This window comes from Notamacropus eugenii, chromosome 1, assembly GCF_028372415.1.
Source record: "Notamacropus eugenii isolate mMacEug1 chromosome 1, mMacEug1.pri_v2, whole genome shotgun sequence".
NCBI classification, from domain to species: domain Eukaryota; kingdom Metazoa; phylum Chordata; class Mammalia; order Diprotodontia; family Macropodidae; genus Notamacropus; species Notamacropus eugenii.
This window is the reverse complement of record NC_092872.1, coordinates 229,995,801-230,013,372: the sequence shown is the minus strand read 5'-3', so window position 1 is coordinate 230,013,372 and position 17,572 is coordinate 229,995,801. Positions and strand designations below refer to the sequence as shown.

General features: G+C 45.0%; 1 protein-coding gene across 19 annotated transcripts in view; it reads left to right on the top strand.

Annotated features, from left to right (window-relative positions):
* The window catches only part of ZMIZ1 (zinc finger MIZ-type containing 1), a 439,750-nt gene that overhangs the window by 400,104 nt on the left and 22,074 nt on the right, over positions 1–17,572 (top strand). For 17 of the 19 annotated variants that reach the window (XM_072628053.1, XM_072628048.1, XM_072628046.1 and 14 more), the window contains 7 exons: positions 3,576–3,774; positions 4,737–5,027; positions 9,409–9,591; positions 10,646–10,723; positions 11,080–11,254; positions 12,961–13,102; positions 15,345–15,555. In XM_072628053.1, coding sequence (XP_072484154.1) covers positions 3,576–3,774; positions 4,737–5,027; positions 9,409–9,591; positions 10,646–10,723; positions 11,080–11,254; positions 12,961–13,102; positions 15,345–15,555 — 1,279 coding nt within the window. The remainder of the gene's footprint in view (positions 1–3,575; positions 3,775–4,736; positions 5,028–9,408; positions 9,592–10,645; positions 10,724–11,079; positions 11,255–12,960; positions 13,103–15,344; positions 15,556–17,572) is intronic. The other 2 variants (XM_072628050.1, XM_072628049.1) reach the window with 1 other exon arrangement.

The following is a 17,572-nucleotide window of genomic DNA, read 5'->3' as shown; positions in this document are numbered from 1 at the left end:
TTTGCCAGATTAGAATAATGAGTTGTATCTAATATAAGGACATTTAATAAAGAACAAGTATACAGTTCTATACTTGGGTTTAAAAAGTCAACTTCATAAATACAACATGGAGGAGGTGTGGATAAAATAGTAGTTTTTGTAAAAAAAAAAAAAAAAAGAAAAAAGAAAAAGGTCAATTGTTCAGTCATTTTTGAGTCAACTCTTTATGACCCCGTTTGGGATTTTCTTGGCAAAGATACTGAAGTGGTTTACCATTTCCCTCACCAGCTCATATTACAGATAAGGAAACTGAGGTAAACAAGATTAAGTGACTTACCCAGGGTCACACAGCTAGTAAGTGGCTGAGGCTGGATTTGAACTCAGGTCTTCCTGCCTCTAGGCTGGGTGTTCTATCCACTATAATTGAATTGTAACTAAATATAAGTTAGCTATATGATATGAAGTTTAAAAAAAAAGCCAACAAAATAATAAAATCACATTAATAGATAAATAGCGTCCAAAGCATGGGAGGTTCCAGCCTTCCGTACTCTGCCCTGCTCAGCCTGTGTCTGGAATATTGTGTCTGTTTATGGGCACCACAGTTTAGGAAGGACATTGGCAATCTGGAGCAGGTCCAGCAGAGGGCACCCAGGATGGTGAAGAGACTGGAGGCCATGCCAGATGAGAATTGGTGAAGAAATCAGGAGAAAAGAAAACTTGGGGTTGTAGAGGACATGAGAATGATCTTACAGAATTCAAGGGGATGGTATGGGGGAAGCAGATTTGTTTTTCTTTGTCCCAGAAGGCACAATTAGAAGCAACAGGGTGGAAGTTGGAGAGGAGGAGATTTTGTCTATCTCTGGGGGGTAAGTTCTTAAGAATTGGAGCTGTTTTAATGGAGTGGGATGCCTCCAGAGCTAGAGAGTTGTCTATTATTGGAAATCTTTAAGTAGAGGCTAGATGATGACTTCTCAGCAGCGTTGCTGAGGGTGCAGGGTAAAGCAGGTGATCCTTTCGATCTCTCTCAACTTTTAAGATTCTGTGATGAAAAGTCTGATGTTACTTCTAATTTGAAGAATTAGGAACAAGGTTTGCTTGTGGAAAGAAATCTCAGAGAACCTGTCTTAAAGGGGAGTTTCCCAGGATAGAGGAAGCAAATGGTTGTGTTTTGTTTTGTTTTTTTTCCTACCCATCATTCCCCTATATGTGACTTTTCCTATTAGAATGGAAGCTCCTTGGGGCAGGGACTGATTTTGCTTTTGTATTTGTTATCTCTAAAGCATAGCGTAGTGTGTGGCACATAGTAGGTGCTTCATTGGTGTATTTTTCCCCCCATTCATCAGTCATTCCTTTGGTGTGACAGACCTTCAAGCCAATACTCTGCTCCTTCCAGGCTGTAGAGACAGCTCTTAGAAAGGATGGAGCTGGGGTTTCTAACTCACCCCCACTGTGTGTATTTTTAGACCTTTTCATTTTATGAGTTGGATGGGCTATGGAAATGACACCATCCACCTTTGGACCTTAGGAAGCCTGCCTCCACCTGGATTCCTTCAGTACTGAGACTATAAAGCCAATCAACCTATTTCCTTGCCTGGATGAGCATAGGCTTATAGTTAGAGAAATTTGATATAGCCCCTTTGATTTACATATGAAGGAAGACAGAGGGTGAGATTTACCAAGATCACACAGGCAGTAATTAGTATAATAGACACCTCTGTTCTCACCTTATGTCAACAAGGAAGTTCATGGTCAATAGTGATTGTTTTTCCAAAATACTAGAGTTTTGTTTACAGATTAATGAACACAAAAGGATTGGCTTCTTGGCCTTCCTCCTGCCCCTCCCCTGCCCCCAATCCATGCACATACACTCACATACCCAGTGTCTAATCGTTCTTATGACCTATACAGTTCTGTGTACTCTCCGGGAGAGTGCTTTAGCAAAGGGAGGGAAGGAAAGGGGGGAGCCTGGAGTTCCCTCTCACTTTCTAACCTCCAAGACCTACAGTTCCTCTGAAGTCCAGCAGTGGGAGGGCAGTCCTCATAGATCCCCATCTACTGTGTCTTTCTTGAAGCCTGGGAAACTTTCATACTTAGCCTAGTTCTTTGATCCCACATAGAGCTCTCTGGACACCCCATTCCTTTTATATCAGAATATTGATAGACTTAATAATACCTTAGGACACACGTCCTGCCTAATAAACTTAGGATGTCTAACATGATAGCAGCAGCTTACATGTACTGTTTACAATGTACTTTCCCCATAACCGTGTGAGGTAGGTAATATCAGCAATTACCATCCTTGTTTTATGAACAAGGAAACTGACTCTGCAGTTAAATGAATTTCCTGTAGCTACGCAGCTAGGAAGTGTTCAATCTGGGATTCAAACCCAGGTATTCCAATTCTGAATCCTATCTTCTTTCCACCAGAAGTTTTTCCACCAGAACTATTAGGATGTTAGTTGTGACTGTGCCACAGGTTACATCTTGTGTCTTGAAGTATAACTGTAATACGTTCATTGCTGGCCACATCTCTTTGTAGTTTTGTGGCTATAGGAACTTGTTGTGAAAACTCCCTTCGCTAAAGCAAATTAAAATTGTCCTATAATTTATACTCTCAAATACTTATCAGAAGATCAGAGGAGGTAAGGTGTGCTATGAGTGGGTATTTTTATGTGTGATATAGGTGTGCTATGAGTGATATTTGCCCATGGTCACAAAGGCAGTGAATGTCAGAGTTAAGATTTGTACCCAGATCTTCCTGGCTGTGGATCCAGCTTTATCTGTGTCACCTCTAGAAGACAATTTTTGTAAAAAAAAAGGCTAGCTATAACTCAATAAATACGTAGCATGGTTCTTTCTTATACTGTGCTCCAGGAAGCATAAGTGGCAAGGAGTTTATGGGCTCATCGTTTTAAAGCCAGTGGTGTCTTTAAAGACTACCTAGTACAGCCCTCTTCTTTTAACTGAGGTGCAGAGATGTTAAGCGGTTTTGCCCAAGATCACACAAGTATTAAATATCAGATCCAGGAGTCAAATCCTAGAGGCAGCTAAATGACACAGGGGAGAGAGCAGTGGGGCTGGTGTCTGGAAGACCTGAGTTCAAATCCAGCCTCAGATACATCCTAGCTGTGTGACCTTGGGCAAGTCACTTAACCTCTGTTCGCCTCAGTTTCCTCAACTGTAACATGAGGATAATAAAACCTACCTCCCAGGGTTGTTGGGGGAGTCCAGTGAGACAATATCAGTAAAGTGTTGAATGCAACACCTGGCACAAAGTATGCATTTATAGATGTTTGACCCTTCCCCCCACCTTCACTTTTGTCTTCAAGGCCAGGGCTCGTTCCATTGCACCATATTACCTTTAGAATTTGTGAATTCGGATAGAACAAAGTCTTTGACTTCCAGTGTTCTAACCCTCCAAGTATCATTATGTCCTTTCCATCCCTCATACCACAGGGAATTTAAACAAGGGTCTCCACATCTGAGTCAACCTTGCCCGGGTCTCATTCTGACGCCATCCATCATTGGGTCAGTTGCCAGACAAGTTCATTCCCCTTTTGCCAGCTGAACTTAACTCTTCCTTCTCTCCCTGGCAGTTACCCCGGCGGTCCCAATACCCCTGCGGGCATGGGGATCCCTCCTCACACCCGGCCACCTGCAGACTTTACTCAGCCAGCAGCAGCCGCAGCAGCAGCTGCAGTGGCAGCAGCAGCAGCCACGGCCACGGCCACAGCCACTGCCACAGTAGCAGCTCTCCAGGAGACCCAGAACAAGGACATGAACCAGTATGGACCGGTAAGGGTCTCTGCCTCCCCAACCCCTTTGTGTCCTTAAGAGCACAACACAGGGACCAGGGGGCATTCAGGAGAACAACAAATGCATATGTCTGTATGTATTTTGTGTGTGTTTCTGTGTATCCACATCACTGGCTCTCTGTCTTCACCATGATATAGTGGGGAGGGGAGGGCTTCTTCTTATCGCACTTGTTCCCTGTGAGCTCTAGGCCAGGCCTTGGCCTCTGCTTTCCTTCACTTAATGCTTTTAGGCCCTGGTTTCAGGTGTGAGAAGAGGAGAATAGGGAAGGGACAGATAGTGTTCAAGGGGAGGAAACACGTACCAGAAAGACTCTACTGGGGAACAGTTTGGAAGGGTAAGAGAGTTCAAATTTGTAGCTACAACAAGTTTTGTGGATTTTCTGAGCTCTCCTGTTGATTGAGGATCAAGAGCAGGCCCAGCTTTGGCCCCAAGGAAAGGGGGCCTCTAGTGGTCATTTAGCTGGACAGCCCATCCTCATTCTCACCAGTATAGGCTGCTCCTGGCTCGTCTGTCTATGCCGCAGGCCAGTGGCCTGCCTCCATCCTCTCATGTACATCACCCATATACCCTCCCAGTCACTCACACTCCATTTCCCTCCCTGGGCTCCACTGTTCTCCCCCTCCCCTCCCCCATCTCCGCTTGCCTGCCCCAGAGAATGCTTTCTTGCATGGGGGTGACCAGCTCTCCCCCCTCCCCTTTGGAGAGGATGGGGCTGGAATGCCCAGAGCATGATAGGACTGTTCTCCTTTTCCCTTGGTAACTCTCCACCTTTCTTTAACCTCAGAGACCTGGGAAAGGGATGGCAGCAACTCAAGAAAACTCACCCCATCTCCCACCCCTCATCCCTCAGCTTCCTTCCCCTCATCCCTCCCTCCCTCACACTTTCAATGCATGTCACATTTTATCCTTTTTTTCTTCTTCTTCTTCTTCTCCCGTTGAAGGTGTGTTCCTCTTTCCAGATGGGTCCGACTCAGGCGTACAACAGCCAGTTCATGAACCAGCCTGGGCCCCGAGGGCCTGCCTCCATGGGTGGGACCATGAATCCCACCAATATGCCTGCTGGCATGACACCTACTAATATGAGTGGCCCCCCTATGGGCATGAACCAGCCCCGGCCTCCTGGGATCAGCCCCTTCAGCACGCACGGACAGAGAATGCCGCAGCAGGCCTATCCAGGTCCCCGACCCCAGTCTCTTCCCATCCAGAGCATAAAGAGACCGTACCCAGGAGAAGTGAGTGATCTGGGAGCAGGAGAAGGGAGGGTACCACACTAATGATGCAGGATGAACAGGGTGAATTTTGTTTGTGCTGAGTATGTGGCTTTCATGGCCCCAGAGATGGGAGAAATAAGAATAAAAGTCAGGAGACCTGAATTCTAAACTGAGCTCTGATGCCCACTAGCTATGAGACCTTGGCTAAATCACTTAGCATTTCTGGACCTTAGTTTTTTTACCTGTAAAATGGGGGTGATAATACTTCACCTCCCTAATTTGCATTGCTATTAGAAAAGTCTGGAGAACTTAAGGGCTTTGAAAAGTGCAAACTGCTATACGGATGTAAAGGCTTGTTAATTAGGCATATCAGAAACAGGGACGGGAGTGCCTTGGGAGATGGGACTTGGAGGATGAGTGGAATCGTTATTGTCTAAAAGTGATTATTACACAACAAATTGGCCACAAAGCAGGTAGCTCGATGGTGCAGTGGATAGTGTTGTATTTGAAGTCAAGCTGTGTGACCCTGAGCAAGTCACTTAAACTCTCCCAGGTTCAGTTTCCTTAACTGTAAAATAGCACCATTGTTATGGGGATCGAATGAAATACCATACAAAAAGCACTCTACAAAGGATAGTTATTATGACAAACTGCCCTGTGTTGGCATCTACCCAAAGAAGATTGCCCTCCGTGAACTTCTAGTGACCAGTACGGACCTATGAATTCACACGCATGTGGAATATAAACAGAAAATAGAGTCAAACATGAAACCACTTTGTAGGGAGAGTGGAAGGCTTCTCACCTTCTAGTCAGCCCTAAAATGCTATGTCCCAAAGTGGGGGAAGTAGAGAAGGCCACTGAAAGAGGGGAAGCTGTTTTGAAATCCCAGGGCTGAGAGAAAGGAGGGCATGCCATCAGCTTTTCTGCCTTCCTTTTTGTCCTCAGAGCTTAGCACACAGTAGGTGCTTACCAAATATCTCCCACTACCATCGACACCCTTGCCTATTCCAGAACCTTGGTGCCACCCTAGGAGAAGGCATTTGCTCCTGGCAGCTTCTTCTGTCGAGTGCTCTGGATTCTTTGCCGTGCCAGTTGTGTCTCCAGAGCTTCCCTCCCCTTCCCCTCTCATCCTCTCTGTGCCCACTGTTGTTTGAACCCAGAAATGTCTCCTTGCCTAGCTCCTCAGGAACAAACAGGCTATAAGAAAGACCACGGAGGACAATAGCTGCAGAATGGCATCTGCTGTAATTAGCCTGATGTGAACTCAGAAGGTGCCGTTGAATGACTTGCTCACCAGTTTTCAGCTGCCAGACCAGGGGGCGGGGGGTGACCGATTATTTTAAATAAATTAAAATCATTGTCTTCACTAAACAGAACTTCATGACTATTAAAGGCTTGATATCCACAGATCATTCTCTGCTTCCCTCAGTATTCCCAGACTCAGGCTGCCTCACCGTAGCAGTGGCCCCTTTTTGGTTATTTGTTAGCCTAAAACAGAGTTGATTGGGATCTTCAAGGTCATCTAGTCAGGCATCTCTGTAGTATCTCTGATGCCTCTACTTGAACATTTCCAATGATGGGGAGCTCACCACCTACTGTGGCAGACTGTTCCATTCTTGGAAAGCTCAAGTTATTTGAAAATTCTTCCTTATATTAAGCCAAAACTAGCTTTCCTTTAATTTCTACTAATTAGACCTAGTTCTGGATCAACGTGTAGTACATATAAATCTCTAATTTAAATGATATGGTGAGGTGGATAAGTATTTATACAGCACCTATCCTTGCAACAACTCTAGGAGGTAAGTGCTGTTGTTACCCCCATTTTACAGTTGAGGGAACTGAGGCAGATAGAAGTCAAAATGACTGGCACAGTCACATAGCTAATTATGGATCTGAGATCCTGATTCCATGCTTAGCATTCTGTCACACCACCTAGACATTTGGGAAAAGACTGGAAAAGTCTTGTGAGCATCACCCCATCCCCATCCCCACAGTATCTGCAATCTGCAGACACTTCAGTTTTCCTTTATACGATATGGGTTCCAGATCCCACACCATCCTGCCAGGGTCTGCCAACTACCAGTACTAAGGAAAAGTTGCATAAACCATCTTGCCCTTTGGCCCAGAATTCTCTCATTGGACAGATAACCTCTAAGTACCATCAATAACTAACAGGCAAAGGGGCCATAGACCAGAGGTTTTCAGAGCAATAGTATTTGTCATGGAAAAGAACTGGAAACAAAAGAAATGCCCAACCATAGGGGAACGGTTCAGGGAGGAGAGGTCAGGGAGCAAAATGCCAGATACAAAGATGGCTGGCAGGTGTGTGACAGAAAGAAGGATGGAAGGAACATTAGGAAACTAGGTGAATAGAAACCAGTAGAGGCAGAAGGTGAGGTTAATTAATGATTCTTAATTAGATTGTCGTTCCGTTGTGTCTGATTCTACCTGATACCACAGGCATTTGTCCATGTAATTTTCTTGATGAAGATACTAGAGTGGTATGTGTCCAATTGGTCCCTGTTTTATAAATGAGAAACTGAGGTAAATAGGGGGTAAGTGACTTGCCCAGCGTCACACAGCTAGTGTTTGAGGTCAGATTTGAACTCTGATCTTTGTGACTCCAGTCTCAGCTCTCTAACCACTGAACCACTTAGCTGCCCCATTAATTACTAAGAAATATTATTTATTACTCTAAATAATAATAGAAACAATATAATATAAAATATGAGTATTATTAATTAATAACTGTGGCCATTAAGGGGAAAAAAAGGATAAGGAGAGCAAAGAATCCTGGTGCTGCCTTCGAGAGAAACAATGACTTAAAAGTTTGGGTTGAAATCATTCAGGCATGTAATTCATTATTTTTCAAGTATCAGCAGGTTTCCTGTGTGTTTGGTTAAACTGAGGTTCAGCATTATTGATGATATGTACAACTGATGATGTATTGCTTGCCTTCTCAGTGGGAGGAGAGATGGGAGGGAGAAAGAGAATTGGGAACTCAAAATTTAAAAATAAAAGAATATTAAAAATAAATAATAAATCAATAATTTTTAAAAAAACATTGTTTATGATAAGTCAGTTAATTATTTTAAATTTAAACAGAGATAACGTTGCATAGTAGCCAAAGAACTGGGGAAGACCTGGGTTCAAATCTCCTTTTATCATTTCTGTGGTGTCTAATAATAATAGTAACAATAGTTGGTATTTGTAAAATAGAGCTTTTACAGTTTTTACACCTACTGTTTAACCCTGAGTGAGTCATTGAATGTCTTAAAACCCACCCTCCCCCATCCTGTCCCCTCTTCCTCCCCCCAAGCAACTTTTTAAAACTATACATCATAGAACAAGAGCTCTTCTGCCTCACTGGAGGAAAGTTTTTCACCAGGAGTCCTCCACATTAATGAAATCCCAAGTCCAATCCAAAAGAACCTCACTGTTCTTTAGAGTGCTTCCCATGTAGGAAGAGCCAAGCAAAGTGAGGCCCTTACTTCCCCCTGCTGTGGGCACAGCCTGAGGATCAGCCCTACCTGAGCCCACGATGCCATCCCACTCACTCGATTCCAAGGAAATCAATGAGTGCCCGTGATAGCCATGTACCAAGCCCCCATGGGCTAGGCAGCTCTGGGACCAGGCATTTGTGGGAGTAAGGTTTGTAAATTGCGCCCCCTGGAGGGTACTATCCATCAGAGAGACATTGTATCTTTACTGTAACTAATACATGTCACTTTGTAACAATATAAATAGATCTATGCAAAAGAGAACAGGGTTTTCTGTTCTTAAGAGAAGGCTAGCCCTGCAGTCCTGAGTGTGAATGCCTTTTCAGATGCTCCAGCTCTGTGTTTGGGGCAGATGACTTAACTTCTCAGAGAAATGTCCTCATCTGTAAAATGGGGATAATCCTGACATGGACTTCACAGGACTGCTGTAAGGATCAAGTGGGATAAAATACATAAAACACTTTCTAAAACCCTAAAAGCTCTCTAGCAGAAATATTGGCTGCTATCATCCTCATCAATTATCATTGTTGTTCCCGCTACGGATTATAAATCACAGTCTTTTCTTTCAAGGGATATAAAATCTAGTAGGGAAGAAAAGACTAGCATGAAACAGAGATCTTTAGCGGTGCAGGCAGGGATGTATGAGTTCAGAGGAGAGAAACGGTGGCTGGGAAGGCTTCAGGGGGAACATGGGACATGAGGGAGTCTTCAGGAAGTAGTAGAATTGGTTTTTTCATTGAAAAGGACCCTCTCAGGAGGAAACTAGCCTAGGTAAAAGTGTGAAGCTGACAATGAGTATCTTTTAGCTGGTGGTTATTCTGTCTTCTTTAGCAGTGTATAAGATGCCACCAGTCCTTTGACAATCACTCTCTCCCTCTTTTCCCATCTCTTTTGGGGAACAGCCCAACTATGGAAACCAGCAATATGGACCAAATAGCCAGTTCCCAACCCAACCTGGTCAGTACCCAACCCCCAACCCTCCAAGACCTATCACATCTCCCAACTATCCTGGGCAGCGGATGCCGAGCCAGCAGAGCACAGGGCAGTACCCACCCCCAACCGTCAACATGGGGCAGTATTACAAGGTGAGTCTGGCTCTTGACATCCTCCTGGGCCCGGGGACTTTCTGCACTGCTCAGACCAGCAGGGTTCCTCATTCTTGCCTGTAGCTAGAGAAGTTTGGCAGATTGGTCATGCCAACTCCTGAGCAGAATCTTGGCCCTCCCTGACATGCCTGAGGTTCTTTGGAAGTGTGCCTAAGGAGCCCCAACTTTATTGGCTCATTCAAGTGTCCTGGCCAGCTTCTGTTCCCTTTCATTTTTGGGCAACCAGGCTGGCTTTGATGTGGACATTTTGTGGCTACAGTTTGCTCATTTTGGGGGAGCTGAGGCAGAGAACCATTTAACCTTTTCTTGCCTACCCTTTCCTTCACCTCAAAAAACAATCCAGTAAAACCATTTCTAAGAGTTGAAGAATGAATGACCAGAAAGAACATGGAGAATATCATTCAGGAAAAAAGCACCAACTTCTCCGCATTCTGGACACCCCATTTCCCTTATGTTTCTTCTGTGGCATCCATCCACTGAAGCTACTGTGGGCCAACCTCCGAGAGGGAAGATTCTTTAGCCTGGCTACTTTTGTTCCCAGCTGTTGACAGGGCAGAAAGAACTCCAGAATCCATGCTCCTCAGGCCCAGATAGATTTTATAACTGTCTGCCCACAGCTTTGGCCAGAGATGACACAGATGCTGGCCTTGCCCTCAAGGGGCTTGGCATGGCCTGAAGAGTAGGCAGAGCTAGGGCTTGAAGTCACGAGAGACCTGCTTCCAGTCCTGGCTCTGACTTTTATTTACCTGAGAAATTACTTAGCCCCTCTGAGCCCCAGGTACCTCTTCTTCCACACAGGGCTAATAACATCCAGAGGGCCTGCTCTTATCAGAGCTGCCCTCAGAGAAGGTCTTTGGAAACTTGAGGCTGCTCTGGAAAATCCCTAGTGCCCTCTCTCATTCTTCACCTTCTTAGGTGACCAGCAGACATCTGTTGGGGGGTAGGAATGAGGGGAGCCCAAGGGGAATGAGGGCTGAGTGGCTCATTCCATTTTACAATGTTTATTTGCTTTCTGATTGTTCTTCTTTAACAGCCAGATCAGTTTAATGGGCAGAATAACACCTTCTCGGGAGGCAGCTACAGTAATTACAGCCAAGGAAATGTTAATAGGGTAAGTGCTGATTTGGATAAACATATATCCACATGTGAGCTGTGGGGAAGGGCAGCAGTAGTACTTACCGTGTGCGACAGGACTTCGTGTGGGAGGCACAGGGTGGGAATAAAACTTTACTGATATAGTAATGGAAGAGAGAGTTATGGGGTCTGGCTTCCAGCTCCAGAAAGTGGTCAGCGCTTCCTCTCTGGGCTGTTGCCCTGAGCACGGCCAGTGAGGGAGGAGTTTTTCTGGATCAGCTTTAGGAGGAGAAAGGAAGATAAACAGAAAAAGAGAGAGAGACACAGAGAAAGAGCAAGGTTGTATCCCCTTGCTACTGGAATAACACACAGATGGTTTCTTTTTCTCTCCAGCCTTCCAGGCCAGTACCTGTGGCAAATTACCCTCACTCGCCTGTTCCAGGAAACCCAACCCCACCCATGACTCCTGGGAGCAGTATCCCTCCGTACCTGTCTCCCAGCCAGGATGTCAAACCACCATTCCCTCCTGACATTAAGCCAAATATCAGCGCTTTGCCCCCACCTCCAAGTGAGTAGAACAGTGTGGGATGTGGTCTGTTCTCTGCTCTCCAGCCCACTGCCTCTGACTCTCACCTGGTCTGTGCCATTGGGTCTTACGCTACAGGATCTCTAGGTTCGGAGGAAACCAGCCCTGGGTTCTGAGCTGAGAGAAGGTGATGTAAGAGGAGAGTGGGGCATTTGCATTTTTGGAATCTTCCCTGTAGGGTGGTACAGTGCATAGAGTACCAGGTCTGGTCTCAGAAAGACCTAAGTTCATTTATCAGCAAGTCACTCAGAGTCCTGTTTGCCTCAGTTTCCTTATCTGTAAAGGGAGGTGGAGAAGGAAATGGCAAACCCCTCCAGTATCTGCCAAAAAAACAAAAAACTCAGAGTCACAGAGAGTTGGACATGACTGGAACAACTCAATAACAACAGTCCTCTCTAGGCAAAAACAAAGAGAAAGCCAAGTAGGAAAGCGGGTGGAAGGAGGTCAATGTGTTGAGCTCTTCAGGGTTGGTGGAGGTGGTGCCATATTTCCAGGCTGTTTGATGGCCTCCCTCCTTTCTAAAAAATTCCCTCTCCCTGCCTCTGTTCAGATCAAGAAATAATGGCAACATTCCAGTGACCTGAGCTTCACTGTTTGGGTCAGCGTGTCTCAGTTTGAGCTTGGTCGTAAGCATAAGTCATCATGGGTGCCGGGGAGGGGTTGGCCTTTCCCCCAAACAAATGTCCCTGAGCACAAGGAGAAGGAGGTGAGCGGCCCCCTGCTGTCTGTGTGCGGCCGATTTGACCAAAGAGTAGCAAAGAAAGCAGAGCCCTGAGACTGGTTTGTTTCAGCAAGTTTTCTTTGCGTGCTTCCTTTCTTTGTGCCCAGTCCTGGGAAGGTAGACATAGTCTCTCTCCTGGTTGTACTTGCAGTCTGGCTTACCAGAAAAGGCGCTATCAGTCCATCCATCCACAAGCATTTGGGTGCTCACTACGTGCCAGGCAAGGCCTGTGCTAAGCACTGGGCACACAAGGGCAAAGCAGAAACAGTCCTGGGCCTTGCATGAGTCTGGCTTATTTCTTAAAGGACAGCAGAGGCCTGGCCTGGGTTGGGATGGGCCTTTCAGTCTCTAGTAAAAGGTGAGCTCCTTTTCCTGTCTGTCCTTATGTCCCTGGTGCCTAGTACAGTACGTAGCACATAGTAGACCCTTAATGTGTATGGAACGACTGAGTTAATATTTGTTAAATTGAGGGAGAAAAAGAATTTTAAGCAGGCAAGGGCTCTTTCTGATTCTTTTCCTGCATACATATCTGTGTGTGCAGGTATGTGCAGATGCACAGGTGTGGCTGTGTGCAGATGCATATGTGTGTGCATGTATAGGTGTGGGGGTGTGAATGCATATGTGCACATGCACAGGTATGTGTGTGGGGTGTGAATGCATATGTGCATATAGGTGTGGGTGTGTACAAATGAATTTGTACATGCAGGGGTGTGTATATACATGTACAAGTGTGGATATGTGTGCATGGGCCATGCACATCTCTGCATCTATATGTCTGTGTCTCTGCATGTGCACCTAATGTGTATACCAGTGTACTAACTGTTCATGCACATCTGTGTGTGTATGGTAAACTCAGGAGTCCGCCACTGTCCCTGTCTGTCAGTATGCTGAGGAGGTAGGCACAGTGCTATTGAATCCCAGATAAAATAATGTGAAGTTTGAGCTTCTTCTCCCTTTCTGTTCCCAGGCAACCACAATGATGAGCTCCGGCTGACCTTCCCTGTGCGGGACGGAGTGGTGTTGGAGCCCTTCCGGTTGGAACACAACCTGGCTGTCAGCAACCACGTCTTTCACCTAAGGCCCACTGTCCACCAGACACTGATGTGGAGGTGGGTCACTCAATGGGGATCCCCAGCAGGAAGACAGCTCTTCCCCAGGGCTCCCCTGTGACCTCAAGCCCAGTCTATCTCTACAATTGGAGCAGAAGTGAAACGCCAAGCTTCCCCTAAGAAATGAGTGTGAAGGAGGATTAAGGCTGGACATTGTGATTTGGAAATATTTAGAATTTTGAATGTTCTGATGGAGCAAAACTGTCTTTTTCCAGTACATTTCCCAAACTTCGACATCAGCAGTCATGGCTGATTGCCAGTCCACCTTCCACCAAACACTGCTGGTCACCTCCTCTTGGAGCTCTTGCTCTGATGTTATAAATGTCTTACATGTGAAAATAACAGTGCTTATAAACTCGTAATGGCCAGGCAGGGCAGTGCCCATCAGTGCTGGGGGAGATGCTGTAGCAGGACCACAGCCAGGTACAGCTTGTCTCGAAAGGCTTTAGAGTCAGAAGGGAGAAGGGCCAATCCACAGATACATCATAGCCCTGTAATTAACACCTACCTCCATAGGTCATTACCACTCTACTGGCATTTCATTATCTCTTGAGTACCCTAAGCTGAGCATCCCTCAGTCTGGGAGGCTATTGGCTGGTTGTTATTAATAAGTAATAACTGCTGGGGATTGTGCAAACCCATCCAGGAGATTTATGGAGCTGTGCCGTAGTGTAAAACTGGTACTTAATATCTCACCCGAGCATCCTGACAACCCTGAGTATCCCTGAGCCCTGGGAGGATAGGTGACCCCTGAAGACACTCACCTCCACACCAGTATCTGGTGGATGGTGGGCTGAGAATCAGACATGACTGCTGAAAATGGAAGGACTGGACTAGATGGCTTCTGAGGGCCCCCTCCAACTCTAGATTGGGGTCGATGGCACTTTGGGATGGTAACTTTTAAATAGTCCTCCTGTGGTTGGGAATTGTGGCTATTGGACCGGATCAGCGCTGTCCCAAGTACTGTTCCCCTCCAATCATAGCATGATATAACATAACATAACATACAAACATAGCATAATATAATACAATGTAATATACACATATATATGTGTATGACTGTATATATATGTATGTATACATAAATCTGCATACATGTACATGTGCACAAACATACCCTTAACTTAATCTTTCTCTCTGAGTCCCATCCTGTTAGGGAGGGAAGGATACCTGGCCTAACCTGTAGCCACCTCTCCTTCCTAATTAAAATCATTAAAACCCCAGGAATCAACTTCTACATGTGGCTTTGTGACACTTCTGCCTCTAAGAAGACCCCCTACCCCAAACCTGGCCATCTTCATGAGAGCCCAGGTGTAATAATATTCCCATTTTACAGATCAGCTAACTGACGTTCACAGAGGTTATAACTTGCCTAAGTAAGTCTCACAGCTGGACTTTAACCCAGGTCTTCTTGACTCTAAGATTAGCTATCTGAAATGCCATGCTGGAATTTCTGTTATAGTCGTTTGTAGTTGTGTCCTCTTACCTGAAGGGAACCAGGAAAGGTAATTCAGTAATGACAGTACTTTAGTAACAACAGTATAGCAACAGTTGTTGTACAGTAAGGCACGAGCCCCAGCTGAATTAGAAGTTGCCATCTGTCCTTGTCTTATCCTCTATTTACTTTTGTGACTCTGGGTTGATGGGAATTAAGAGTATTAGAGAGTGGATATTGCTCTAGAATGTTCTTTCACTTTCCTTCCTTCAAGTCCAAACTCCACAGGGGTGTTGGGAGGAGGGAACCGTGAGTTTGGGATCGACAGATGTGGTTTGCATTAAGGCTGGGAAGGTCGGGATCTGCAAGTGATGTGGTCGGCCCTAGGGAAAACACAGGCCAAGTTGGGTGGAATCAATGATCAGGGTTCAGAGGATGTGGTCAGGATTAGAGGGGGATAGCGTTTGGAATTAGAGGGGGGTAGACTTGGCATTCAATGTGATCAGCATTAGGGAAAGCATCGACATTTGTGGGGGGATGTGGTTGGAGTGAGAGGGGGTATAAATGAGTTGGGGAAACATGATCAGGGCTGGGGAAAACATGATTAGGATTGTGGGAGGATATGGGAGGAAGAAGTCTTCAGGGTTGAGAGGGGCCAGGTCAGGATTGGGAAATGTGGCCAGACTTAGAGAAGGCAAATCATTTCAGTTTTATCTCTCCTTCCTTCATGGCCAAGTTGAGCATAGGAAGTCTCCCTTGAGATGGGGAAAAAGACCCTGAACCCCACTGTGCTGCCCTGCCCTACAGGTCTGATCTGGAATTGCAGTTTAAGTGTTACCATCACGAGGACAGGCAAATGAACACCAACTGGCCGGCCTCAGTCCAGGTCAGCGTCAATGCCACCCCTCTCACCATCGAGCGTGGAGACAACAAGACCTCTCACAAACCTCTGCACCTCAAGCATGTCTGCCAGCCAGGAAGAAACACCATCCAGATCACCGTCACAGCATGTTGTTGTGTGAGTACATACAGGGCATGCTCATCACCACCACCACCAACCCCACTCCTCAGAGATTCTGCCAGGGGAGGGTGTGGACAGCATCGGCTGTAGTGTTCTCTCTCAGACCCAGGAGGACCAGAGACCTTTATATTATGTTGTTGTTGCTACTGCACTCTTTATTTTTTTAAACTTTTTAAAAATAATATTTTTGACCTTTTGTTTTGAGATCACCTAGATTCACCCTTATATCTAACCACCCCCTTTCCCAGGGAGCTGTTTCTTACAACAAAACATTGAAGAAAGAAGGAAGGGAAGAAAGGAAGGAAGGGAGGGATGGAGGAAGGAAGGGTACCAAAAAATTTCTCCAAAGCTTTCACCTGTTACTAGCATTGTTGTTACCAGACAACCATTTGAGCAAATTGCTTTTAATTTGGTCACCTTATACATTTATTTGCCAGCTCATTCACTAAATACTTATTGGGGCTCATACAGTCATCCCATATTATACAAATTAAACAACTTTATATTTAAGTATTTTTTATATGTTTATATTATTAACCTTATATTTATGCTATAAATGCTATTGTATTACATCCTATCTTATTACACACACATATATATAATTAGATGTGTTTGTCTCCCCAGTTAGAATGTAATTTCACTGAGAATAGGGATTGTTCCCAGCACCTAGACCACGATTTTAATTTTTGTCTGCAAGAAAAACCTGAGAAACTTTACCAGGTTTTTAATGGAAATATAGATAAAATACATCTATACCCTTTTCCCTGATCTGCAAGTCAAGTAGCCCTGTCACAAAAGGAAGTGGAATTTGTCTAGCATGACCTGTTCTTGATGAGAACGTGATGGTCCTTAGTGATCACTGCTTCCTTTTCTAAATGCTCACTAACCATCCTTTAGATACTATGCTCTAGACTTTTGCTGGGAATCAAAGTCAAATTCACAAGTGCAGACACTGTACTCTTCCCTTTTTGAAAAAAGAAACTGAAACAATATCTATGCTGATGTTTGTGTTTATTTATCTGTGAATATGTTGTATACCCACAGAAGAATGTAAGCTCCTTGAAGACATTCACTTTTGTATTTATATCCACAGTGTCTCGCGCATAGTAGGTATTTAATAAATGCGTTTTGATGATTGATTGATCTTGAGGGCACATACTGTGTGTTTTGTTACTTTGTATCCCAAACACCATTGCTGGTGACATATCAAGCAATCCACCAACAAGTATTCATTAAACACTTACTATGTGCCAAGTACTGTGTTAGGTACTATATCTTGGCCCCAGAAAACAGAACGAGGGATTTTTAGGGAAACTTAGGCTTTTTAATACGGAAAAACTTGCTAACAATGAGAACTAATCTAAAGTAGAGTGAGCTTCTATGGGAGGCTAAGCCGAGGCTAGTTGCCCACCTATCCAGTCTTTGGCAGAGAGGATTCTTGTTCCTGAAGGGTTGTACCAGAGAGTCTTTGAGAGCCTTTCATTGTGGAGATTCTATGATTCTCTCTTGACCCTCACAATTACTCTTTGGGGTCAGCAGTGCAATATCCCCATTTTTCAAATGGGAGTGCTGAGGCTCCAAGAATTTGAATGGCTTAAGTTAAGATTTCACAGGTGACAAAAACCAAGACTAGAACCCAAGTCTTCTGATTCCAAAGTTTGGTACTAGCCCCCATTGTTGGTTCTCTGAACTTCTACCTTGGTTTCTGAGGCCATATCTCCCGGGGTGATCAGCTCCTATGTCTCTTGGCCCCTTTTCTTCCCTTGGTTACTTGAACTTTGTACTGTAGGTCCCAAACTGAGACAGGTTCTGGATTTAGCAGATGGCCCTCAGTCTTCCTAAGTAGATGCTGGTTTCCAAGAGGCAATGTGGTGTAGTAGATAGTCCTAGATCTGGAGTCAAGAAGACCTGGGTTCAAATCCTACACCTAATACTTGCCAGTTGTATGACCCTAGGCAAGTCACTTAATTTCTCTAAGCCTCAGTTTCCTCAGCTGTGAAAGAAGAGTTGTAAG